General features: G+C 38.7%; 1 protein-coding gene across 2 annotated transcripts in view; it reads right to left on the bottom strand.

The window, feature by feature from the left end:
* SCUBE1 (signal peptide, CUB domain and EGF like domain containing 1) overlaps window positions 1-27,302 on the bottom strand; it is a 254,966-nt gene that overhangs the window by 101,453 nt on the left and 126,211 nt on the right. For both annotated transcript variants that reach the window (XM_030041173.2, XM_030041174.2), the window contains 2 exons: window positions 8,510-8,635; window positions 386-502 (listed from right to left, as the gene is read on the bottom strand). In XM_030041173.2, coding sequence (XP_029897033.1) covers window positions 386-502; window positions 8,510-8,635 — 243 coding nt within the window. The remainder of the gene's footprint in view (window positions 1-385; window positions 503-8,509; window positions 8,636-27,302) is intronic.

Raw genomic sequence — 27,302 nt, 5'->3', positions numbered from 1 at the left:
CACCTTGCTTATGCAAGGAAGTCTTGACTCCTGAAAGTGAACGGAAGAGCTGAACTTTCATTCATAATTATGAAAGTTCTACACCTTTTTACTTCAAAAATTATGAGAGTTATGAAAAGAAATAAAAGTTGCAGACGAGTAACAAATGCATACTTCATTAACAAACATTTTGACAAAACACACACAAATGCTTCTCCCTCTGTATAGTGTGACTTTAGCTACTATGGCCAGGAACTGCTGTTACACACTTCTCTCAGCAATGGTGCTAAACGCCTGTGAGATACAAACACACACGCGTGCGCACACACACACACACACATACATATGTGCACATATATATTCTATGAAGAATACGAAATAAAATGCACTGCAGAGAAGTACTTACCAATGCAGGTTCGGCCATCCGAATGTAGGGCATACTTCTGATGACAACCACACACAGGACCAGTATCTGTGTCGTCACAGGTGTGTTGGCAGCCTCCATTCCCATAGTTACAGGTTACTAGTTAAGCCCCAAATGAATGTGTATATATGTATATATAAATAAAATGACAATGAAACCAATTAGTCTTGAGGGCCTTTCAGAATACAGAAGAGCAGTAACAAACCAAGACATAAGGCAACATCACATTTGTATTTGCAGTTATTTGCATTTCTTATTCTTTCTGACCCCCCCTTATCTTAGCCATGCTCCTGTCTCACCCCCTACTCTTAATCCGTGCAGTGCACTAAAAAAGAGAAAAAAAAAAAGCAGCATGTGCTACTTTTTCCTTCAGCCTATTTGCATTCATAATTTTAGTATGAGTGGTTCCATCTCTGCCTAAAAGCTACATGCTTCATATCCGTGATGTACATGGCATGAAGAAATGAGCAGTCTACTAATACAGACGCATATTTTCAAGTCTATAGACAGCATTTCTCTTTTCCTTCCCCTTCATTTTCTAAGTGGAGGAAGCAGACCAAACAGCAAGAATAGAACCATATAAGTCTTGAAATCTATTATTTCAAGTACTGGTCCTCCTAGAGTAGAAGATATTTAAAAATAGAACAGGAAACTTTTTTTTTTTTTTTCTTTCTTCTCTGAAACAAAAAATACACAGCTGTTATGGCCCTGCAGTGCACTGGCCTCAACAAGAAAGGAAACATTGGAGATGTCACTTTCACTTCCAAGCATACAGTGCAAAATGGCTTTTAGCAATTAAAATGTCCTCCAGTGAAAAAATACTACAAATACATTAAAGCAAACATTTTTCATGAGAGGTCGTTTTGAAGTTTACACGAATTAATAGGTCAGATTCAATTTCCTTTGTTACATGATGGATTTAATTTCTGACCATTAAGACAAACCAGTTTTTAAATACTAAGATGGCTAGCGCCATTAACAATGCCTCTCGTTTGCCCCTGTTCCATTTAAACCTTTGCAGTTGCATAGCTTGATGCTGAATAACACAATTCTGATCTGACTGAATTCAGAATTCAGTTTACTGTCTTTATATACAGGTAATTTGGACTAGGTTCTTTATTGGTATATACATACTGGCAGCTACAGGGGAAATCCAATATACCATTATTCAGTTATATCATACTCATCATTTCAGAGGACTTCAATGTTTTGAAATGTTACAGTAATTTAAATACTGACTACAGTAATTTAAATACTGCCTCCTACTAATCAGAAGGAACTTCCTCACATTGGTCTCAGCAGAATTTTCCGTCTAGATAAAAGAGTTTATAAAAGAGCCAGAGTAGCAAACTGCGATATACAGTAAAACCCAGATAATGGTTAGCACGATTTTAAAATCATGTATCTAATCTAAACTGAGGTTCTATCTAATCCAATAGGGCTAAACTCACACAATTTCCCACTGACCTCAGTGACTCTGCTTTAGCACTAGCTTCTTAAAATGGAGTAGACTGGAATTTTCAGTCACAGTGACTGTAACTGAAATATCCCACCTCTGGTGTGAGTGTCCCAGTGCTGAATAGTCATGCCACTCTCAGTAATCACTTATGTATTTTGCTTAAAATAGAACAATTCTAAGAAAAGCAACTGAGGGAGACCCACCACAGCATACCTAACAGAATTCCCATTAAAACCTCCTGCCAGCGTGGGAACCACAAGTTTACATCCGCGGTCCCTGAAGTCTGGCAAAGATCACAACAGGAATTGTCCATCTCCCAAGCGAGTACAGACCAGAGGCCACTACAGGTGCAAGCATCCTCGGTCCTTTACATTGCACACTCTGAATAAAATCCCTACGTTGTTCAGGGATAGCGAGGGAACAGACTCATGGCCTAGTGGTAAGAACCATCCCCAAGAAGAGGGCCTGCCTGGATTCCCACCTCTCCTCCCAGGAATATCGCTGTTTTATCCAATTGGAAAGAATGTCAGTGAGGAAGATGGAGAGCAGCCTGATCCACATACCCTTACTGAAGCTTGACAGTTCGGGCAGTAGGCTGGAAAATGCGAATTGTGGATTCAGTCCCACCAGACAGAGGAGGGAACTGAACTCACATACCAACAGCCATAAGAATCCTAAAATTCCAAGGAATTACATTAAAAAAGCCCCCTAAGCAACAGCCACCCTCAGGCATTCTTTCTCCTTCTCCAGTTTTAGAACATAGCTATTAATTTCTTCTTGTGAAAAAATACACGAAGCAAACCATTCTGCTTTGCATCAAGTGGAAGCAGCATTTCATTTCCTTCAATACACAATAACATTTTAGTTTTTATTTTTGATGGAAAACAAATTAAAATTTTACATCAATTCTCCATTCTTAAACCTCCCAGCTTTTCCATGCAGTCATGCCGAAAAAATCATTCCCTTGCTCAGCACAATGCCTGTCCTTATTCACCTCTCCTCTTTTTGCCCATTCTTTGATTTCCAATCCTTGGGCGTTAATATTTTTCTTGCGGCTCGCTCTCCCTGCCACATTATGCGTGCAGCAGTAACTTCCTGGTTAATCTGGAGGTAGGTGAAATACTGCTTTGCAGCCTAGCTGAGGGCTAAGAGGAACGGACAGAGGTGGTTCCAATCTGCTGGCTGCCGCCTGACTGCAAACGCGAGCTCTCTCCGGGCGGGCTGCGTCCGGGATGTGAACAAGCAGGGGCAGTAAGCGGTACAGAAGGCAGCTGCCTGCAGTATCCACAGTATTGGGCTCACGCTGGCAGAGCTGATCCAGGATAAAGGAATTTCCACCTACCTATCCTCCCCTTCTTCTTGACCCTGTAAGCCTCTCGGCCTACGTGGAGGTTCATTCAATGCTTCTGTCCCTGTTGGACTGCAGTGCCATCAGAAATTAACTTAAACGTGTTGTTTATGCCAGGTGTTTAAATACATTTCTAGCCAACAGTACTTTTATTGAGGAGTTTAAAGTGCAATCAGCAACAACGTGTATACTTTGAACAACTTGACTGCAGTGGTTATTTTTGGCATTCCTTGCTGAAACCTCTGCTGGCAGAGATGAAAATATCTTAACATGTTTTCCCTGATCCACGTAATATGAGGGGCTTTTCCTTACTATATTTGTCTATGAAAAATTGCACTAGACTGATGGGGTTTATACTAAATCCTGCAGAATCACACACTTCTTTTATAGTTTCCCTGTATACTGAAGTTACTGGTTCCTATTCTACCCAGTCAACGAACACAGACATAGGTCAGTTCCTTTTCCTGTCTCTTACAAATATTAGTAAATCACATTTTTGAAGGATTTGAATTTCTGTCTAGACTACAATTTATTTATTTATTTATTTTAAGTAACTTGAGCCAAAATTCTGGAGCTTGACAGCTCTGCAGGTGAAATTGGTACAAAATCCCGTTGTAAAACGTGTCATTTCAATTTCCTTCCAGCCTTAATTCTGTGGCAATGACACACTGAGAAGTTTCTCTTGCTTAGAGGAAGAAAACCAAAACTATTTAAAAGCAAAGGGACATCCAGATCTACTCCATTTTTGTCAGAAAGCATTAAAGCAAAATTAATGAGAAATCTCAAAGTGTTCTTTTAAAAATTATTTCTGATAAATTTGGACTCTACAGCTATGCAAAAGACTGTGTGATCATTCAGAGTCTGTGACATTAAAAAGGCAAACAAAAAGAGGCAAAATGGTAACTTCTGATAGATACAGATCGCCTTCAAATATTATGAATCATGTTACAATAAAAGGGATGGAAAATAGTAAGTAATTTTTCTTTTTTTTTTTTTTTACCGAGGGAGAATATACACATGTCTGTTAGAACTCAGATATACTTATCCCCACGTAGCAGATTTAAAACCAGAGTAACACCATTGCTTTTGGCACTGCTTCAGCATTCCTGTATGTCTAAAGTGCAATCAAGATGCTGGGCTCTTTCCCTTAGTGATACCCCTGATTTCCCTTAGAAATACCCTGTACAACTGGCTAAAACCAGCATCTCATAGGGAAGGCTTTGCTCGTGTTGGCTACAAACATGAGTAGAAACAGCACACAAGCCCTACAAAGATGCACACCATCTATGTGAGGTGTCTAATGCTGGCGGCCAAGTTACCAGTCTATTCTCCCAACACTGCTTCTGCTGTGAATGAAGAGCTATGGGGCATCCTGAGCCAAAGCCCTGACACTGATGCTTCAAACAGCCTTCAGACAAGATTAATTTTTTTTTCTGACTATAATGCTCAGGCTCTTGAACTGGCCAGCCACCTTTCAGGGCCTGCCAGCTGGCAGCGTGGCATCATCTCCCTACCTGTCCACCTGCCTACGCTGTAAGCAGCAGCATCTGTTCGGTTTGGCTGGGCTGAGCTAAGCATTCCTGAGACACAGCTTTGCATGTGGGCCAGTGCTTACATCCATAGGAATAGATGGACTAGTCTTGAAATGACATCTTGATGATGAAAGACAAGAAACAACTGTCTGGAAGAGGAATGACATCTTAAAGAACAAAAGGTATTTTAATGTACTTATTCCACTAAATAATGATATTGATGTTTCATGCTAAAACCCCCAGAAGAGAGAAAATACCAGAATTCAGCCTCACTCTACAGGCTAAATTCTGTTTTCAGTGCTTCTCTGAACTTTCATATAATCCTTTTTCTGGTCTCTTCCATCTGACATGCCCATGTCAAGGAGCATTTGAAAACATATGGCCAATTATTAAACCTAGCACATAGTACCCACTAACCCCCAAAATCCCCTAAAACAACGATGTCCTGATCTTGTCTGCATGTGGATTGAAATATATACTATGGTTCAGATGCCACAGAATTTGCAATAAGCCAGAACTTTTGTTTTTGTAGCATGGCTTTCTGTGACCGTTCGAACCAGCACATTGTAATTCCAGATAAATTAAAAATTGCACTGTTTTTTAACTAAATTGGCCATTCAATATATAATTTATATAAATATATGAGCATCTCTTTCTATGCGATAAAGCTGTGCATGCAACATTGCTTGCATTATTTATTCTAGTATGGCCTTACATTTTTAACATTCTGGAGGTATTTGTACTGACAGCAAATAGCTGCATGACAACATTGTCAGCAGGGGCTAAAAAGCTGCCACTTGGCATAAGTGGGATGGCATTTTATTGTAAACGTACTAGACAGTATTTTTAGCACTCAAAAACTACAAAATACCAGACTTCTGGTACGTAGAATTTTTGCATCATGATAACCATCCTTAATGACAAATGCGGAAAACAATCCTGTCTTATTCAGTGCACAGTGGAGCTGGGGGAAGTCAGATCTGTGGAAACAGCTGGAGAACCTTGTCTCATTTGCTGCAGAATGAGTAGTAAATCAGAAAGGGACTGTCAAGAAAGGATGGTCTTGTTCAGACAGTGAATAGAGCTCTAAAAAACTCTAATCTGGCCCTGCCATGGAATTCCTACTTAGGGCTTGGCAAGTCACTTGAATCACATCTATTACAAGTTCCTAATATTATATTTCTTTCTCCATGGCATTTGCAACTACAGCTGGAGCCATTGGGAGCTTGGCTTTGATCATACTAAAGTGCTATAAATGCTGAGCTGGGTTCTGGGTGTTTCCTGTTAATCACCTACCACTACTAAATGACTTTGACATTAACATCTCTATATTCATTTCCCATTTGTAAGATAGGGAAACCAGTACTTTTTAACTTGACAAGAATGTTCTGAAAATACATTACCAATGCCTACAAAGCACTTCGATATTACAGTAATGAGTATCACGGGAAAATCCATGAGGAAATTAAAAATTTTATGTTCACAATAGGGTTTAAAAACTGCGCAGCAGGAAAGGCATGACACTGAATTATGGAGAGGAAGCTATTGAACAAAAGCCTATTTAATGAGCACTGACCATCATGTACACCGAATGAACCAAGACACCAATAGTGACTGCCTTATTAGCATGCGATGATATGATCGGGTGATATGTCATCATGTAATTAGGATGTAATGACAATCTTGTAATGCATGCATAAAAAGCAGGGGGCCTCCCTCCAATTTTTTATGCTTTCTAACTTATTTTAACATCTTTTTTTTCCTTTGAGGAACACATGTTTCATTACTAGTGGACTTGGGCCAATACATCTGAAAACCTCTCCCAGTATTCTGATTCAATTGCAAACTGGCTGATAAAAATTCACTTAGTGAGGTACTGGTTTTCTGTCACTTGTTCACATAAAAAAACAGAGGAGCAAGCTCTGACAAACCCTGAAAGGCACAGTTTCCTGGAGGGACCATGATAAATCAGAATAATTGCGAGGGATACAGGGATATACTAGGGGTATATTAGACCCTACCAGTCCCTGGTATGCAGGGCTACAGACCCAGTCCAGGCTGACAAGGGGCAAGTGTCTCTTTTTCAGCTCTTCAACATAGCTGTACTCAGTACTTGCAAAGCTGCAGCTCAAGATTTAATTCAACTCCACTGAAATGGTTAGCTGTGAAAAAGTTTTCTTAAAAGTCAAGATTTGGTTTCAGAACTAGACCTTTATAAACAGCCTGCTGTAATCTCACAATTAGTGTCCCAGGCTGTCTGGCTACAGCTTTATACTTCTTTGCTTTTGGAAGGGCTAGAAGTACAGTTATTTTAAATAAAATTCTGGAACATATTTGCAGAATGCGTTGTGGGTTTAGGGGTCGTGTACTCTGCAGCAAGCTCTGCGGCCTTGAAAAACTCAGCGTCCCTACTTAGAGGTCTGTCAGCAAAAGTTCATTATACTTCCAACTACAATTTGAACACCACAGGGCACAGAATAAATTCAAGTTTTTCACTCTACTAAACATTGAGGCATTTAGAAATACTGTTCTAGAAAAGGCTCTTATCCTCCTGTTACCATCTCACTATGAAAAAGGACAATGTAATTCCCAAGGAATGTACAAATTTGTGGAAACAAATAATAAACAACATAAATAAACATCCTCTCCCACTTTACCAATGTAGCTGATGTTGCACTGCAATTAACAACACACAATGTTCACTTCTAATAAACATTGAGAATGAAAATTACCATAAAGGCAGTTTTTCTCTGTGCTTTTGCCTTTGGCCCTGTGTAGCCTCTTAATACTGAGGAGCAATCAGGCTGTACAATATCCTGTGGCATTTCTTGATGATATTCAAAGGTGATTCTTTTGACTCTGTTTTGGGGAACTAATATTGTCTAAGCATGTTTACACAGTGGAGATCTCAGGAAGAAAAAAGCTGAAGTGGAAGAAAGGCTATCACAAAAATACCATCCCTATGCAAAGTGCAATACGTTTCATGTTATTTTATTGCACTGCCTTTTTTTTGTCTCTCACAAAGCTACCAAGTAGGAAAGCAAGCTATTGGAGTCAGCTCTAACACTCACTGAAGCCATCAGAAAGACTCCCATGCAATTCGGAAGCTTTCAGATGACGGTGCTGAGTTAGAGAGGGTCAATATTTTAACCTGTACAGAACAATTCCCAATTTTGTGGGCTAATGACTATCGGTATCTTCAGCATCCCAGCTTCAAGAATACATCACTCAGGGTTTTTCTTCGAAGAACAGTATATATGATAGAGCTGCATGTTTTCCAAGCAATAACAAGAAAAGTAGACTGTGTGCAGTAGAATCAGGACTAGAGCAAACATCTCCATCCTTTTAAAAAGAGGAATTAACACTCTTAATTCGATAGCTCTAGTGGGTTTATCATTAAATCCATTAGTAGATCTATCAATACATCTATCATTGTAGACCTTCAAAATATTGCAAGCCAGAATCCTCTATGCTTTATTTGTTTTGCTTTACAAGCAAAGCCTGGATTAAACTGATCCCTCACTTTTCTGAATTCATAGGAAGGTAGAAAGTTGTTACCATTTTGCTAACGGAGTTATGGCCAACATTCTGTTATTCAGTCCCTCTTATCCATCCCCAAGTACACCTTCTACAGCAAAAAACACATTACTAAAATTTGAAATCACCTTTGGCCAAAACAAAGTTGATTTCTTGGCTTCTGGAAAATAACAACAATGAAGAAAATAAGACATTTTGGGGCATTTGAAATTTAATCTTCATCTACCTACATTTGCAGTCCTTCTGGTTTTTGGCAAGTTCAAAGCCAGGCCTACATTCACAGGCAACCCCACCTTTGGGCGTCTCCCGGCAGATGTGTGCACACCCATGATCTTTGTTCATACAGTTCATACCCTCTGTAAAAAAAAAAAAAGAAAAACGGAAAATATTAGTACTGAAATAAAATTACAAAATAATTAGACACATTCAGTCCTCCAGTAATTTTAATTGTAATTTTAATTTTGCATCTGGACTATGTTCCACAAAGCAAAAGAACACAGCTGAAAAGAGGTATACAATCCACAAAACAGTGTAATAAATTACAAGCCTCCTCTGGGGCAAATACAACAAGTACTACTGTAGAATATAGGGTGTTTCTGCTGCATGTAGAAACCCAGGACTTGTGATTTCCCCATTCCATATCCGTATTCTAATCTTTCATGAAAATATCATGGATTTAAAGGATACTCCAGGAAGATGTCTGTCCCACAGGTGATTATCAGAGTTGAATAACTGAGCTCACTGTTATTTTTAGTTTGTATAAATTTAATGGTTGTTACTGTCTGGTGCGTTTTTATTTGCCTGTTAATGTGCTTTATATTTTCTAACACACAAAATCTACCAAAGATTATATCTGAGCATTTTTGCTTGGATCTGTTTCTTCGCTATTTGTTACACATCTCAGTTATCTGTGTCATCCACCGTAAGCGCAGCCCACTGCCAACAAACCTACTACCACTTTTCTCTTTGACTACATTAAACAAAACATACCAGCTGTTCAAGAAACACCCAAGTGTCACGGGTGGTATTCCTGTTAATGTTTATGCCAAGGAGCAGTATCAACCAGCATTCTCTTAAACATCATACGGCCAATTTTAGCTTTCTAAATCATGTAAGTGATTTAGACACTGAATGCGCCTTATGCTCTCAGAGGCTTTCATTACAGAGTTAATTCAAATCCCACATATTCACAGAAATCTTGAACTCAGTCCTTATGGGTCAGCATCTAGCATTCCTTGTGTGAACGAAGGCTAGCCCCATTTGCATTACAAAGCCTTCCCAGACTTCCCCTTGGATATCTGACCTGGAAAGGAGAGACAAATTCTCTCAGAGTACACTGACAAAGAATTCACAGCGTAACTCAGCTTACTACAGTGAAAACAGCATGTATTCTCCCAAACGCTGGCGTATGCAACATCAGGGTGGACTCAACAGCTCACTTGTCACTTTGTAACATGGCTACTCCTACCTATTCTAGCCTAATTTCTCAAAATGGTGTAAAATGTTCAACTTAAACCCACAGTGACAACGTACTTTAAATAAATGTTTCTTCAGAGCTCTTGCAAAATTTTTGCTTCCAAAGGGGAAAACGATCACTGTCCTCCCTTTTTATTCTTACAGAAACTACACGAACGTACGTGCCACCTCTGGCATCTACACGCACTGCCTTCAGGCTGAGGCTGGTCCCACACTATCAAATACTTGAAGCCAAGTGTCACGGCTTTATGATGAATTTGAGCAGAAGTTTCTCTGCATACAGAATAGTTTTTCACTGAACACAAATTAGCTTATAAGACAGGTACTAAGAAACTTTGTGTACAAAATTCTGAGGAAATGCTACAGGAAGCCCGTCAGCGATTCCCTCAGGCTGACAGAAGCTAACGGCTTCAGAAGTTACTTGCACTGCTTGACTTTAACTCGGAAAGGCGTGCATTAGCAGAGCAATGAAAAACACACATCGCCAGTCTGAGTGGGTATTTTCGTTCATCTCTCCGACACAAAATATCAAGAACTTATATCTCACTGCCTATGAAAATCAACATTATAGACAACAGATCAATTTCTCTCTTCTAAATTCCCCTCTGTGTTGGCCTTGATGAGTCTAAAAACTTGCCAAAGCACAAAATAAATTATTCTCTTTAAACTGCAGCCTGGGCAACAGATGCTATTGAAGAAATAATACATACAATACACCATTCCATCCCATCCCATCCCGTCCCGTCCCATCCTGTCCCATCCTATCCTATACATCAAAGTGAGGTATGAATGTTTTGTTTGGCTGAACAGATGTAAGAAACCTGGGAATGGCCTTATTGAAGGTTTTGAGGCATTTTATAATCTCTTTCTCTCCACTTCTCCCAACAAAGGATTTCAGACACAATGTGTTTGACAAACTGCATTCCTGTGCACTATGCTATGTTCAGAAAAGGATCTGGGAAAGATAACACATGCCTGATTGAGTCACACTGCTGAGGCAATGAGAAGAGAGGAATTAGACAGATGAAAGAAGATATTTAATGGCCCAGAAGTGTAATGAAGCAAGTGATTTGCAGTGTTTACTTACAGATACTGAGTATCTGCCATTGTTGAAATCACTTGGGAAGACAGAAATTGTGCACTGCTAAAAACATCGGGAGAAATTGAAGATCAGAATTATTACATTTTGAAACAAAAGTAGAAGACAGCGCAGAATTTTATGCTGTTATTTGTGTGTGAGACCACAATATTTCAGTTACTGTATTAATCATCTCAGTTACTGTATTCATCAGGTAGTTGGAGCTGTAGAAAAACTATTTCAGTTCAATGTTTAGCTGGAGAAGAACACGACAGAAACCTCCTAAGCCTGAAAACGATTATTTCAGAAAATGTAAGTTTTTCTGGTGAAATGAAAGACCACTATTTTCAGTCCAGAGCAGGAACTCATCCACAACAAAACTTCTCATTTATATTTTAGTATTTTTCAAAATCCCTAAAAATTAAATTACAAAAAAATCCTAACCAGAATTTTGTTTAGGCCTGAAAAAATTATTTAAATAAAAATGCAGCAAATAAATACTTTGGCTTGTTTAAAAATGTAATCTAAACCAAATTTGTGTTAATTTGAAAATAGTTTCAATCGTTCCAAATTTTAATTTTTCAGGAAATGCAGTATTTGGCCAGATGTCTTCTGTATCAATCTACATACACAAATGATTTATGAATCATTGTTGATACATAAGATTTACTTTTTTTGCAAGGTGACTCTTCAGTCAATACTGAACCTTTTATGATATAGCATATGTCACACTAAAAAACACAAAAATATGCTAAATACCTTCCTAATACTAGTTTAGTTGCTATACAAATGCATATAAATGCGAGAGAAAATTACTCCTAAAATGACTTTGTTCAGTATTCTCTTTAGCAGGATGTGCTACAGTCCAAACTCTAAACTGAACTAAAAATACGTAAAACATCTCACCCATATTTTCCTATACTGGAACTGGATGGAGTGCACTGCTGCCAGTAAAATCACCGCTCTGCTGACTGCACGCCACTCTGCTGTCACAGAAGTAGTGACATGTCTGAGTTATCATCTCCGCTCACTATCACCTCCTGACAAAAGTTTTGCCTTATATTAGTTAACGTTTAGCGGCCACCTAACGTACACACGCTTTTTACATAAGGAGCCAAGCGTGTGAATAACAGCATGGGAGAAGTTCCCCTGATGTTAAAGGGACGTGTTTCTTCAGCGTCTCGGTGCCCGCCACGGCGTTCAGCCTCCCTCGGCCCCCGGACGCAGGGCGACCAAGGGGGAGGCAGCCAGCGGGACGGGCAGCACGCAGCGCCGGCAAGAATGCTGCCTTCCTCGGCGGTAACTGGCACAACCGAGGCCAAGCGACTTGATTGGTAGAAATGAGTGGAAAACTAGTCATTCAAGTAAAAAACATGGCCATGGAAAAATTGCGTGGGATTCTCCTGCTCATTTAACTTTGTTTGAAGCTTCCCTCGTAATCACAATAAGCCCCAATCGGCAGAGGGGCCCCAGCACCGAGAGGAGTGCCCTGTGCTTCACGCCTTGCTCCTTCCTAGGGCTCACCAATGTAATGCAGAACCAGGGAAAAGAGGGAAAACACCTACGGAATTATTCTTGGCCTTTCCCAAGACGGTACAGAACTATGCCCGCAGCAGTTGTACTTCAGTATGTTGCATGGCCTGGGCAAAATATCGGGCAACGGATCTTCCACCTGAGCCTTAACCATAAAGTATTTTCAGAACTACATCTTTTACTACACAGCCGTGTGGCCACCCTTTCTCCCCCGTCGTGTGCGCAACTGCATCACTCTGGTTTTGAACACAAGGAGTTGTTCCTAGCTGCTTCTCTTGATTTTTGCAGTGATCTGTGTGTCCCAGCTTCTAGAACTGATGTGACTATGGGTCAAATGAAAAACCATAGTTCCCAAATCAAGGGAAAGACTAAATGTTGATAAAAGAGAAGTCTGTACACCAAAAAACCCCTTACTTTATCGTCATGACACTAAAATGTCCAATGTTGAAAGGTTCTAGGTTTTTCATGTTAACTGTTAATAAAAGCAGTATCTTAATTCCATATGCTGCTACTCAAGGTAGTCTCTAAAGCCTAGCACAAAAATGGGTGCATGTTCTCTTTGGCAGTGCTGGCAGACAGTAAAAAAACCTTTTCAAACACAGACACGTTCTCAGCAAATTCACCTTACAAAAAGACAGCAAAACAGAATCCAATGGAAAATATAAACAGGAAAAGAAATGCCACTTAAGAAAGGAAAACACTAATCTAAGTAAACTGAATCCTCTCTCAGCATTTTAGATATGACTTGAGACACTCTCTCCTATTGCATTCCTGAATTTTTTCTGACTTTCAGTTACAAAAGATTGTTCATGGGAGAGTGGCAGACATTGTTGTATGACCTACAATCCACATTCATTTTTGTTCCTGGCCTAGGAGAGATTTGGGTGTGAGTCTACTACATTAATCCAGTCTGCCATCTAGTTATCACAAATCTCTTAAGAGTGCTGTTCTGCAAAATGTTCAGTCTGATACAATGACCTCTCCATTGTATTATGCTCTAAAAATGTTTTCACCTCAATACCTCTGAAAGTGCTTAAATCAGGCTGACTGTGACAACTCAGGTACTGATCAGCCTTTATTTTTCATTAACACTGCCTGTTCTCATCTTAATTAAGACAAATTATTTGAGCCATTATTTTACTCTGTGGTTCATCATATATGCTTACATTATCATCTATGTTGTCATAATTTCACTCACTCTGCTTTTATATTGTTGCTGGTTTTTTATAACTTTCAAATAAACACGCTGATTCCAAACACAATCTGAAAAAGACTGCTTTAAATTGCACCAAAGATACCATACAGTAATAACTTTTAGAATATTGTCAGACTATATGTGGTTGAATGTGGTAAGAAAATACAAGAAATCTTGAACTTAACCCATGTATACACACTGACATGTGCATCAATTATACACAATTCTCAAAACTACATAATTGGATTCTCTTTTTTGTTGATAAGTTAATTTTAGCACCAGGTACACAGTGAAATCTCTTATTACAGTTGCACCCTTATTTAACAAAAAAATGAATCTCATAAAGAAATCGTTAAAAAAGTTGTGGACATGATTTACGAAATTCATACATCACACGTAATTTGTATGATTCTGTTCCAGTAACTTCCAGAAGAGTTAAAAGACATTAAATATCAGTTATATGCAAGTCATTGAATTGCTGGACTCAGATAAGCCACAGCGTTTAATTATTTATGAACTGTTTTACACACTTTTTATGAACATACCCTGTATGTAAAGTAAAACATAAATCTTTATAACACAAACAACAAGCAATTGTTGTGGTTAGTTTCTCTCCATCAATCTTAGTTATAGGGGATAATTACTTCTGCTTGAGTAGGGGATCTATGTGGTGCTACGAAACTGCTACCAGTGATATTCAGGACTTTTCCCTTTTAGAGAACTGCTCATTTAAGGAATGGTAGAGTTCAACTGTATCAGGATCAGTTGATAACAGTTCAACTGTATCAGTATGTATTATATATCACAGCAAAATATAATAATACCAAATATATTGTAATTATAAAAACTATAAAGTAGCAACAAATATAATGTCTTTAGATCACCTGATTGTCACTTATGGTTATTCTCTCAATGCCTGGTGCTAGAAAGGGGAATATATCTTCAGCAGCAGAGAGAGGAAAGAATACAAGAGGAAACAGGCGTTCTCATTTTAGTTGTTTACTAAACTATTAAAATGCTGGGATTTTTTGTTTGTTTTCTTTTTAAAAATTCATGTGAGAAACTACAGCGCTACAATAAAACACACTGGTCAGTGACCAAGCAATTTAGAAGACTGACAGAGACAACTCCTCTCCCAGAGTTTTTGTTTTACTCTGTTAGGGATGGAAGCCAGGCAAAACACACTAACTTTCTCATGGAGACAGGAACATGATGTTAGTGAAAGTGCAAGATGGCCATTTCAAGACAAATGTTACATTATGCATGTAAATTTTGGTCATATAAATGCAGTTAGATGGTTGACTATCCAAAAAAAGCATACTGTTAACTTTTTGGCTGGCTTGTAGAAAGCAGCTCCCCATCTACACCTGTGAGTGTCCCTGCTTTGGCTTTCTAACTGCAGCTTCTTGTGTCCTTCACAAGAGTAATGAAAATCAACATTTGGCTGAACCAACCAATTATAGTCAACAAATACATATGGTCAGATCTTAGCTCCATTGAAGCCCAAGGATGGTTTTCCAACAGCCTGCATCTGACCTTTATGCTGCACAGTTGCATCAGATCTTCTGGATATTTCTGGCTCACTAATAAGGACCTGATTCTGGGACATGAAGAACGGGTGAGCTCAGCTCCCCATTGAGAGCCTAAGATGCTCTCATCTCAAAACAGAGTATGTCCTTATATGAGCATAAAAAAAACACCACCAAGATTTGGTCTCTTCAGCAAGAAAACAGAGGATGAAACTAATTGATTGAGGCAGCTACCCTTCCTCAGCCGATCACAACGTCATGGGTACAATGCATCCCTCTAGGAATAGACCACTACAGCTAAGTGAGAAACCTTGCATTGGGTATGCTGGAAATGTAATAATCTATGTCATGGTCTAATGGTTTTCATATTGTTAACTGAATGATCACAAGACTTCTTTCCACCTTCATTCCTGAAATAAGTTGCGTGGTTCTGCCTAAAGCTTTAGGAAGATACAGTTGTTTCAGTGACTACAACTCACCCCAACAGAGGCTGAAAAGAAAAGAAAACAAATAAAGCAGGCAAGCTGACCCAAGGAACAAGAATTCTACACTATTAAGTAGGTTGGCTGGAGAAATCCCAGACATCATACAAGAAAACAGCTGCTGGTATATTACAAAATAAACAAATGCAAGTTTGTTTAGCAATTACAGGTGTTTTCAGTTTGGATAGAAAACATGCTTAGGGAAAGCATCTTCAGCACGCAGGCTTGCAGTCTGATCTCTGACAAGATGTTCCTGCTCTGAGTGGCAGCCAGAAAACCACGTGTCATCCAGCCCTGAAGACGGCTTTTGTCTTAAGATTTAGAAATAGGCATGTGTCAGAAATATAACTTCATTCTATCAGCAGTAAAAGCAAAGGTCTGCAATTCTGCAAAGGTACTGTAATTTCAGAAAAGAGGTTAGAAAGATTAAATGAATGATGGGAGTGAATGGACCAAGTTTCATTTAGCAGAAAAACCATGCAGGTAGGGAAAGGAAATAGATTAAAAAACTTCCAGAAAATGTCAGCAATTCCTGTGGGACCAAGGATAAAGAATACGTAAGACTGGCTGAAGTCCAGCCCAGGTTGGTTGTGACTGACTTGTGATCATGTGATGGCTTTTTGGTGGATCACATGAAAGAAGTTTCGCAATCTCAGTCTGTTTCCCACTTTGCAGAGCTACCAATAGAAGCTGGTGCTCACTGAAACTCCTTCCAATAGTCTCTGTTACCTTCTCTCATATTATTATGGTTTATCTCAAAGAAAATTCAGCAAGATAGCCCAGGGAACGTGTGTTGCTGCTGCTCTGCCAGAATCAAGGCTGTCAGTCTCTCCTAGTATCTACTTGGCACCTGACTTTACCACTGATTTCGCACAAAGGGAAATAAATGGCAGGGGAAGAGAAAGATAAGGACAAAAAAGGAAAGCAAAACAAACCAGTCAACACTACTACAATCTGCTTTTAATTTTGCTTCATCTTTAAATTGCAATTCCTTAAGCAGTAAAGCAAAGCAAAAGAAAAGGTTGGGTTTTGGGGAGACACTGCCACACAAAATCCCTTGGCAGATGGAGGTGACCCTGCGGGCAGACACGGCCATGCAGGAGGCACAGCTAAGAAATGAGCTTTCTCCATTTGAGTCTTCACCACCGCCATCATATATCTTGGTGCCTTAGTGGGAGCTAATAAACCTTGAGTAGTCTGATATCCTGGCCCCTGGAGATGTGATGCTACAGCACAGCTAGCAAATGACATCGTCATCAAGGCATACTCAAATACCTTCAGATGGGTAGGACTTCACTAACTACAAAGTAAGTCCCACGTTGTCACAAAAATGAGTAACTCCCAGGTTATTTTTTAAAAGATTAGGCCTTTGGGCCTCATAGCACACTAGAGATATGAACACCTGGCTAACTGTTTTCTAGGAAGTTCTCTCTAGGGATAAAAGTACCTATTTATAACGTAGGAAAATTGTAGAGCATTACACCAGACAATGGCAAGAAAATATTTTTTCCCTCCCTGGTCACAGGAAAACTCAGTATTTAAACAAACATTCTCCACCTCCAAGTGAAACTTCTCATAAAGATGTTGCAAAGTTTTCAGTCCCCCAATAAAAAGACTTAAAATAATCTCAGAAAGCAGACAGTTTCCACAAATATAAATGAATAATTTAATTGAAAATACTGCTTTTCATTAGTGTTTCATGAGAAGGTTTTGAACTGGGTCTAACCAAAGTTTAAATCATTACAGTATCATTTACGTAAAGATAAGGCAAGAGATGCAATGATGGGATTAAAAAAAAGAATACTAAAACCTTGTCTTTTTTTCCTTCTTCTGAAATCTGCACAGCTGACATAAGACAGTCTTGGTTTCCAGAAAGAAATATTTCTAATAAAATATTTTAAAAATAAATATTTCTAGGGCACTTTTTCAAACACATAGAGTATATTCAAATAGACAGAATAACAGTAAATATTTCAACAACACTTTGCTTTGCAGGAACTCCTTCACATCCCAAACTCTTGCCAGGAAAATTTCATAACTTCTTGCAACATCATGTAATTAAACACAAAATGAGTATGTGCTGGATCAGGACCTTTGGAAGCAAGAAGAGATATTTAGCAGGTTTACTTTCTGACTCTGCTATTTAAGAAAGCTGTGTAGTAAGTAAACCTTGCAAGGCAGCAGGATGAAACAGATTCTTCTTTTGGGTTCCTATTAAGCTTTAACTAAGACACTTCATTCCTCATGGAACCAACTGATGATGAAGGGCCCTGGATGTGTGTGAGGGTTTACTTTCAAACTTCAAGTGGAAGAATGACCTCAGCAATGCCTATTCTGCATTGGGAATATTCTCACAACTCTCAAATTCTTTTTCAGGGAAGTTAACAGTCTCCTGTGGCCTTGACTTATGGCACTACCTTTCTAAGGCATAATACACCCCAAATCAGACAATGTTGTCTGAAGAAATCTGATACTAATTTTACTATTCTAGTAATATTATTTTATTACCTTGAACACAACATGTAAAGACATTTCTAAGCGTTGATAGCTGGAAAAAGTTCCATATATGCAATAGATTTTTTCCTATGTTCTTCTTTACATAAACAGAAAATACATTGTAGGACTAATTAGCAAAATGATATATGATATTATATATATTATAACTGTACATATTAAATACTATTATAGATATATGTATCATTATATATGTACTAATTTATATATATATAATGAATATTCAGATTATATATAATGCACTAATGCATATATAACCTATTTAAACCCCAAAATACATTGTGCAAGAAATGAAGACTGTCCACTGCTCTACAGGTATATATGGAGCACAGATCAAATTATTATCTTACATTAGGCTTATCATTTTTGTAGGGCTTAATATGACCAAGAGTCAAAGCTCATTTTCTTATTTTGTTCCTTACAAAATAGAACACTGACCATGATGTTAAGGAATTCATAGACTTGCCCCCCTGCAGAAAAGACCGTGTAGCACAAAGGTGGTCATGTTTCTCAAAGATAAGGGATAAAGCAATAGTGTTTCTAGTCTCCAGTTTTTTGGAGGTCGATTCAGCTCTAGAAAGCTGAATGTGAAGCAACATCCATATGTAGCTGTGCTATAGTCCCCAGAGCTTCACATTTCCATCAACATTTTGACAGTAGAAAAATGCAATAGTCTGAGTTATTGCCCAATAACCAAACAGCTGATTTCCATCAGCTGTGGTGACTTTCAGAAAAACATACACAACCTGGAACCAAAATGTTAACAGTGTATTTGGAGCCACCGAGTCAACTACAGTTTCTCTCAAAAATGAGATTGTGGGTATACTTAAGTAGTATGTTCGCACACAACACAAGTTCTTTTGAGGTGCTAAGCTTTCTTTTGTTCAAACCTCAAGGTTTTACAGCCCACTTCCATGCACCACTGGTGTGCAGAAAATAATTTGTCCCTTGGGGAAGTCAAACTGTAAGGTGTACACTAGGGTGCCAGAAACAGCACGGCAGAGTGCAGAATGGATTTCAGACTTGTTCCATATTTCAATACATTCCCATATATTTTTTATAAAAACACACATATATTCCACTGCTGAGTATTAGAGAAATAAAGTAATCCAACTCAGAACTGCAATGGAGTCAAGAAAGAATAAAATTATACTATGCATTAGAAAATGCTATCACTTCTAAAATGTTACTCTAGTGAGACCGTCAATACCTGAGGACAATGGAAGACTGAATATGCAAGGCAAAATATATGTTTGCAAACTGCCTTGTGAATGGGCAATTTGAGTTCCTACCAAAATGTTTTAAGATGTGCATAGTGGCTGGGGTAAAAGCTATGTTATCTGGAGTACTGTCATATCTAAATAACTACTTTAATAAGCTCAAAGTGTTTGGCTCGTCCATTCTTCTCTGTCTCTTGATTGATAATTTAGTGGGTCTGGTGCTAGAGCTCATAAATTTGAAAATTCTTTCAAGTTTTTTTTTGTCTTTCTGATCAAAGAAATGTTTATGTATCCTTCCCATACTGTGTCTCTTTAAACCATTGGCTTTTTCAAAGTGGTTTTTTTCTTTAACACCATAATGTGATGTACACAGAGAGGTAAATGATGTCAGAATCCTTTCTGCCCCAAACCAGTCTGTAAATCTTCAGAAAAGCAAAGTTCATGGGTGCATTTAAAAGGGGCACAATCTGTTTGTGCTTAAAAGAAAGTCCCCCCTTTTTTGTGTGTGCAGAATAACAATGCCAGAATGTGTTATTCCAAAGAACTGTTGCCATGGTGATGCCATCAATAACATCATTTTCTGCATCCTTGTCCTTTAAACACATAAGGAACGCAACAAGCATTGGTAAATGTGAAAAAAGAACAATTACCTTTTCTCTCTCAACAGCAGAGGAAGCCTTTTTTTCACCTCATCAATAGAAAATTATGTAGAAAGGAATAATAAAGACTGTTACAAGAAGCACCAAGAAGCCTATTAGTGACAAAGGCTTTTTTTTTCCTTTCCATGAATAATTACCGCTCTTCAAGAAGAAATCAGCCCAGGCGAAGGACCCTTTGCAAGCTTTAGATGGTAAAACAAACATTTGACTATACAAGGAGTTCCCTTTCATGTACCTTTCCAAGGAAAAACAACTAAAATCCAGAGTGAAATGGGAGAGAGAAAACCCAGAGAAACATCTGCTGCAATTAAATTTAAAGAACCCTGCACATTCACCTAAAAGACTCATATCAAAAGCAACTAGATTAGTGACAGAATCAATATAGATTTCAAGGCAGCAGGTTAAATTTGTCTGTGGTGGGAAAGTTTGGCTTTTTAAGTAGTATAATAACAGGAAGCTATTCTGATTCTGTATGAACAGGGGAAACAGGATTTCAACACTAGATGTGTTACCAAACAGTTGTAAAACACTGTTAAATCTAAAACCTCAAAGGCCAAAGCAAAATGGTAGATACGCTTACTACAAAAAGTCAGTTCACAAATAATGGAACCTTTACCAAAGCAAGATTAGACTGCACGGACTTTTAAGAGTCATGTAACATATAATTAGGGAGCCTTTCTGAAACATTACACTTTTGTCCTGACTCTGATGGGCGACGTGCAAATGGGAGCTCTGAAAGTGCTGCTTGGTGTTTTCTACACAAAGTGAAGGTCAATGTGTTGTGCAATGGCTTGTTTGTATCTTTTGGGCCTTTCCCTACATACCTATACTAGGGTGAGGGGCTGAAGATGATGGGTAAATCTCCTGCTTCATTCTCCTTGCCTCTAGGTAGTAAAAGGAATGTAAGTAAGAGAAAAGTGTGGAGGAAAGGAAGAAAGTGACTTTAAAGGTAGTTGGAGCACATGAGTTGGAGATGAGAATAGGAGTTGGTAAGCTCAGACACATATGTCCTATAGAATTAGACTAAAGGGTTATTAGGGTTAACAACAGCAAAGATACATAGCAGAAAACTTTAATCAGGTTTAAAGCAGTAAAATGAATTTATTAAGATGATGCACTTCCAAACTCTTTAGCTGAATGAGAATGGTCTATGACTAAAAGATAACAACTTAACCATACAGCCACATTTACAATAGAAAGTCTGAGCTAGTTAGGAAAGGGAATTCAAGATGTTTGAATTCTTTTCCTGAACACATTATTGTCTTGCGTTGTCCTTTGATTTCTCGCTGCTTCTGTCTCTCCACCTCTAAAGTGAGAGATAATGCTTGCTCATTTTGGATAGCTCCTTCAGCTCTCCCCTTGTTACTGTGGAAATCCTAAAGGAATTGTGAGCTAGTAAAGATGAACAACATATGGAGATGGTGGGAACCAATTCCTTTCCTTTCTGTTTTGGAGCCTCTGCAATGTTTCAAAGTACTCCACTATTCAATTCAGTTTAAATGCTAACACTGACTGGGTTCTGTTTCATGGAAAAAAACCATCCACGTTCTGTCTAGATTTCAACACATTTAGGAACTGTTTAGAAAGCTCTGTTGAAAGGCTTTAATAGGGCAGCTAATGGGCTAACTCAGCTTATCTGAGGGGCTATTCACCAAGTTCCCCAGAAAACAAGAATTAGTGAGATATGTTTCTCAGTATCCAAAAATTACCCTTTATCTCTGAAGCCGAAGCAATAAAAGAAAACTTTTGGAAGGAAATGTTATGATTCCCTTCCCTTCTGGTTTGCCTGAGACTTGGAAAGAAAATGTCTATTTTTGTAATTGCCTAGCTGGACTCAGAGGCTGAAAGCTGCACGGCAATTCCCAGTTTACCAGTCCCTCAGATCAACACTCCTGCATGGTTGTCAACAAAACAAACCAATGTTTTTGATGAATTGGTGAGAGTCTCTTGAACGCCTCTGTGATACTTTAAAGGCCATTGGAAGTTTATATGCTTAATTTATGGAGTAAGTATTAAAAGTGTACATGTGTTTTGTTAAGCAACAGTTTCTTAACTCTGTTGGGACTCTGACTGGAAGGACACTTAGTAATTTTAATTGCTTATAGGCTACCTCAGAATGCATGCAATACATAAAGGTCACTTCAATGTGAACACATTCTTGCACAGATCTTTGAGAAAATCTCCTTTAATTTTTATTCTGAAGAGACCAAAAAGCTTCTGAGATGAAACGTTTAAAAAAGATATGCCACTGCTTACAATATTATTCTCTTTCATCAGTAATTACCCCCCCCAGATTCCTTACAATGATCAGGCATATCAGCTAAATCATTCTCTTTTTCTGTCCCCTGAATTCTCCGATAGAATTTCCTCCACTTGATCATGTAAAATTGTACCATTTTTCAATGGAAAAGGAGAAGGAATGATGTCAAAACTTAAACTCCCCTTTGCTAACATATTCAGAATACTAATGCTGCTTCTCAAAAGAGAACAATCTTTCCGTTTTAGGGATGCTCGCAGAATAGAAACCTGAAGATGAACCCAGAAGCATGCCTTTGTGGCTATTTAGAATTAATAGCACTTCCACTGTGGCAAAAGGCAGACTATCACAAAAAAGCAAGCTACATCATGCCACATCCCAACTAAAACCAGTTGTTTTCATGGCCTCTGCAAGAATGCATCCACATCTACATCACCACCATTTCTACTTGAATGGGTGCCGTTCCCCTACACTTAAGTCATAAAAGTATTTTTAAAATGTTCTCGAAGATAGCACTGAAAAGCTTCAGTGACCTATTTCTGGCCACAGCCTGCACAACAAAGGCTAGCAAGTATGTCTTACAGCTGTGCTTTTATCACCACATAGGTAACAGGGTAGACTTTTTGTGACACATCTTTGCTCAGGAACTTGCCAGATCTTTGGCCCAGAGAAAAAAGCAAGCTGTGAGTGTGGGGGCATTGCTCAGATGGAGAAAGCAGATGAGAGACGGGTCCTGGGGAAGAGGTAAAATAAGGAGATGAAGGAGGCTAGACAGGAATGAAGGGTCAGTCAGTCATTGCCACTGAGTCAGAGGATTTGGACAGAGGCCCGCAGAGGACATGAGCAATAATGCCGGCACACAGCATATAAGCAATCGGGAGAGAAGGTCTTGGGTCACAGTCCCATGCTGGAGAAGGAAAGGGAAGTCCCATAAAGGGAAGGAAAACAAAGCTGGTTTTGATAAAGTCCTGGAAGTGATCTAGTGTGGATATGGAACAGAGAAGGCGGTATGTTGAATAGACCGGTAAGTTAAATTCCTTGGACCTAGAGTAACAGGAAAAAAAAAACACGGAAAAAGCGGGATAATGGTGAAATGAATGGAAAGGATGGCAGACAGAGGATGTCAATGAACACAACCTTCAGGCTTACCAGAAAAAGGTGTGCCACTCCGTTTTATTCCATGTTCCTCAATGACATTATATGACAATTGCTTACATGCCGCTGAAATTCTTGGCTTGAAAATACATATGTTTCTCAGCACCTCTAATAGAGTTTTGTGGGAGGGCTTGATTTCATCTACTACAATCTTTCTCACCACAGCTCTGTATAACCAGGCTGCTTGTGGGCTGACATCAGACGAAAGAAATATTATGAGCATTCCTATCCACCATTGGCATAAGGACCATCATTATCAATACCCAGCAAAGCGTAACAGTGGAAACTCTGTGTGTTCAGAAGCAAAGTACTGGCCAAACAATCTATGATACTAACAGGAGTTTCAGTCTCCAGGTGCTATAGTGGATGAGTTTAGCATTCCTGAGTGCTTATGAAGTTACGTTCTTCGTGTGTTTAACAATATGTTTCTTATTTTACCAAAAAAAAGAAAAGGCGGTTATAATTAGCTGTGTTACTACCATAATTTAGAATAATTTGTGGACCTGGAAAGTTGCCACAGGGTGTGGGTTGTATGCCATTTTAATAGCTGTTGTATGTTGTTTTTGAGTATCACTGATGCGCTTTTTTCTACACTCATTGAAGCAATAAAGGAGACAAAGAACATGCACTTAGGCCTGACTTCAAATTTAAAAATCTAGTTGGATGGTAATCCACATCCTTAAAAATTACAGGGTGCCATAATCTGATTTAAACCCAACATATGCACAACAAAATCCAGCTACCTCACTTGGCCAGCTAAGGAAGGGAACACAATGCTACTTTAGGATGTGCACGTTTACCGGATTGGAAGCGCTACCCTCCCTTTTTGTGTAGAACTCATTCTGCCAAAAGGCATGAAGAAGATAAGCCAAGTGGTGGGTGCCAGAAAGCAAAAGTGGGACAGCACCCCCTAAGCCCCTCAGAGACACTACAGGAAGCCTTTCTCCTTTCCTATGCCTGCATTTCTTCTGTGAAGCTGCTTTTACGACCTCGCCTTCACAACTCAGACACACAAATTTATAGGTCTGGCACATCTGCTAACTAGGATTTGTACTACCCCAGTCTAACAACAGTAGGCTTCCCAGCACTAGGAAGCCATTTTACATTATTTATAACATTGCTGCTCCACACTGATGCCACTGAGTTTCCATCTTCAAGTTCATGGCATGAGAAAAGGGACAGAGATTTTCCTTCCATCTATTGTTGTGAAACCCTATTGGCAGCCACTCTATTTTTTTTCTCCATGATGGCAATTGCCAGATTTCGTAAGTACTGAGAGGGTTGCTATGTTACTTTTGACCCTGACTCTTGTCTTACAGGTCTTCTCTCTTGCATGCAAGTTTTATTAATGTCAACAGCTTAAGAAATAATAAGGAATCAGACTAATGCTAGGTAAAACCACATAATCTTATAAATAAATAGTACTTCGTAAGAGGCTTTGCACTAATGTGTTTTTCTAAGATGACATTTGCACTTGCAGTCCTACAAAATAGGTTTTTTTAATGAAATGTTGAATAATCGAAGATTGATAATTTACAAGAGTCATTGCTCTTTACATGGAATTTATGTTGTTGCAAGAGCTTTCAGATCCAAAAGCTATAGTACAACACAATAATCACTGGCAATCTTTTTGCTTAGCACAGAACCACCAGCTTATTTCCTTGTTAAAGGAGTAGCTAGGAAAGGGTCTCAGTTTGAACACAAAAGAAAACTGTCATTGACTTGGTTGCACTAGGCATCCTGAGCCGCTAATATCAGAACAAAAATGAAACTCTTTGGAAAATGATTTTGTGATCACTGATCACAAACCATCCTAGAAGAAGTTCCTGAAGAAAATGTATGAAAGGACTTCTAAATGAAACTGCTGGTTTGACAGAAAATTATACAGGTTCCTTCTTTTAAGATGATGCAAACTAAATATACTATCTACCTGCTGAATGATTACTGCAGCTACTGCTTCTATGTGAATGATACAAGGGATTAATTTATTGTCACACTGTATAAATTACCATTGGTGCTGTCACCGAAAATTATGTGACAGGGAGGGTGATAACCTGGCATGGCTTATTTAGCACAAATTGGGAAACATTTTTTAATGATCACCTTTTAAAGAGAAACAAGCTGTGGGCAGTTCTGTTATCAATGGAAAGTATATTTAATTTAATATTGACAACTTCTTTGGTTCTATAACAACTTCTCTGAGTTTAAAACTGAAGAAGTTAAGTAATTTCTCACCCTCTCAGACAAGGTCAAAGGCCTCAAGTGCTAAACTTCATTTTCTAGGAGTAAGGATAAATTAATGTGCATTCCTATGCCATGCAGTGACTTGAAGAATCAGTGTTATAGAACAGTGTCAAAGAGAAAACCCAAAATAGGAAACATAACTAATATAGCCAGAGTTTTCTAGCATTATTGAGATTGCTTCTTGGTAATTATGACTGTTTTCAATATCTTCAAAAAGTTTTCCAAAGATAATAAAGAAGTTTGAAGAAAATTAAATAGCATTGTTCTCATAGTAAGGCCAGTTAAGTCAGCGATTTTAAATGCTGCTTCTTGCAGCAAAAATACTGCTTCCCAGAAATCTCTAAACCAACTGCATCTTACATGAACAAACAGTAAACCTACACTTGAGACTTCTTAGAGTACAGTAGTAAGTCTGAAGAAACTAAGGGATATGAAAGCAGGAAGCCTGTATTTTTACAATCCATCTCACATAGTTTCTGTCTAAAGTAGGAATCTATTCTCTGTATTCTCCCTGTATGGTTAAGGGAGAGAAGTAAACTCCCCTAGAAGTCAGAATCTCTCTTGGACGTGTGACATTAAATGCACAGAGACAATGTGACTATCCCTTGATTACCTCAACCTCTTAAAGAGTTTGCTGGTGAACTACACCTTTTCCAACATAATGTCAGATGAACATTTTTAGAAAGATGATTAAATACATTCACTATGCTGGATAACAGTCAGCTATCATGTCAGTTTTATGTCTCACACACAAAAACTGCTTCAGCATCACAGACCTCCTTGATTCTGACTCCATGAACAGATGAGAGACAAAATAGAAACAGTGCAGAGATTTGGGATAAAATAAAGCAAGCCAATTCTATAGGCTGTCATGAGTGAGAAGGAATGCAGCCTGTCTCCTGGTTAGACTCATATGTCCTGTGGCAAAAAGCACAAATGACCCGGTCAACTCTTCATAGAATCGTAGAATGGTTTGGGTTGGAAGGGACCTTTAAAGGTCATCTAGTCCAACCCCCCTGCAATGAGCAGGGACATCTTCAACTAGATCAGGTTGCTCAGAGCCCCGTCCAACCTGACCTTGAGTGTTTCCAGGGATGGGGCATCTACAGCCTCCCTGGGCAACCTGTTCCAGTGTTTCACCACCCTCATCGTAAAAAATTTCTTCCTTCTATCTGGTTTGAATCTACCCTCTTTTAGTTTAAAACCATTACCCCTTGTCCTATTGCTACAGGACCTGCTAAAAAGTTTGTCCTCGTCTTTCTTATAAGCCCCCTTTAAGTATAGAAAGGTTGCAGTAAGGTCTCCCTGGAGCCTTCTCTTCTCCAGGCTGAACAACCCCAACATTCCCAGCCTGTCCTCATAGGAGAGGTGTTCCATCCCTCAGATCGTTTTTGTGGCCCTCCTCTGGACCCACTCCAACAGGTCCATGTCTTCTAATACTTTTCTAATACTGCAAATAGAAAAGAAGATTTGGACATCATGAACAAATTGTGAGAAAATATTACGGAACAGTCATATGATTAAGAGACTAGAAAGAGTGCATGTGGATCTGTGTACATGTGTCTGGCTAAGACAACCAGTCTAGCACATGACAACCAAAGAAAACATTATTTGTTTCAAAGGAATACAGTTTTTTAAAAAAAATACTGTCCAGCACCTAGATTACTGTGTTCAGCTTCAG

This window comes from Aquila chrysaetos, chromosome 17 (genome assembly GCF_900496995.4).
Source record: "Aquila chrysaetos chrysaetos chromosome 17, bAquChr1.4, whole genome shotgun sequence".
Lineage (NCBI taxonomy): Eukaryota > Metazoa > Chordata > Aves > Accipitriformes > Accipitridae > Aquila > Aquila chrysaetos.
The sequence above is the reverse complement of the archived record's forward strand: the minus strand, read 5'-3'. Positions and strand labels throughout refer to the sequence as shown.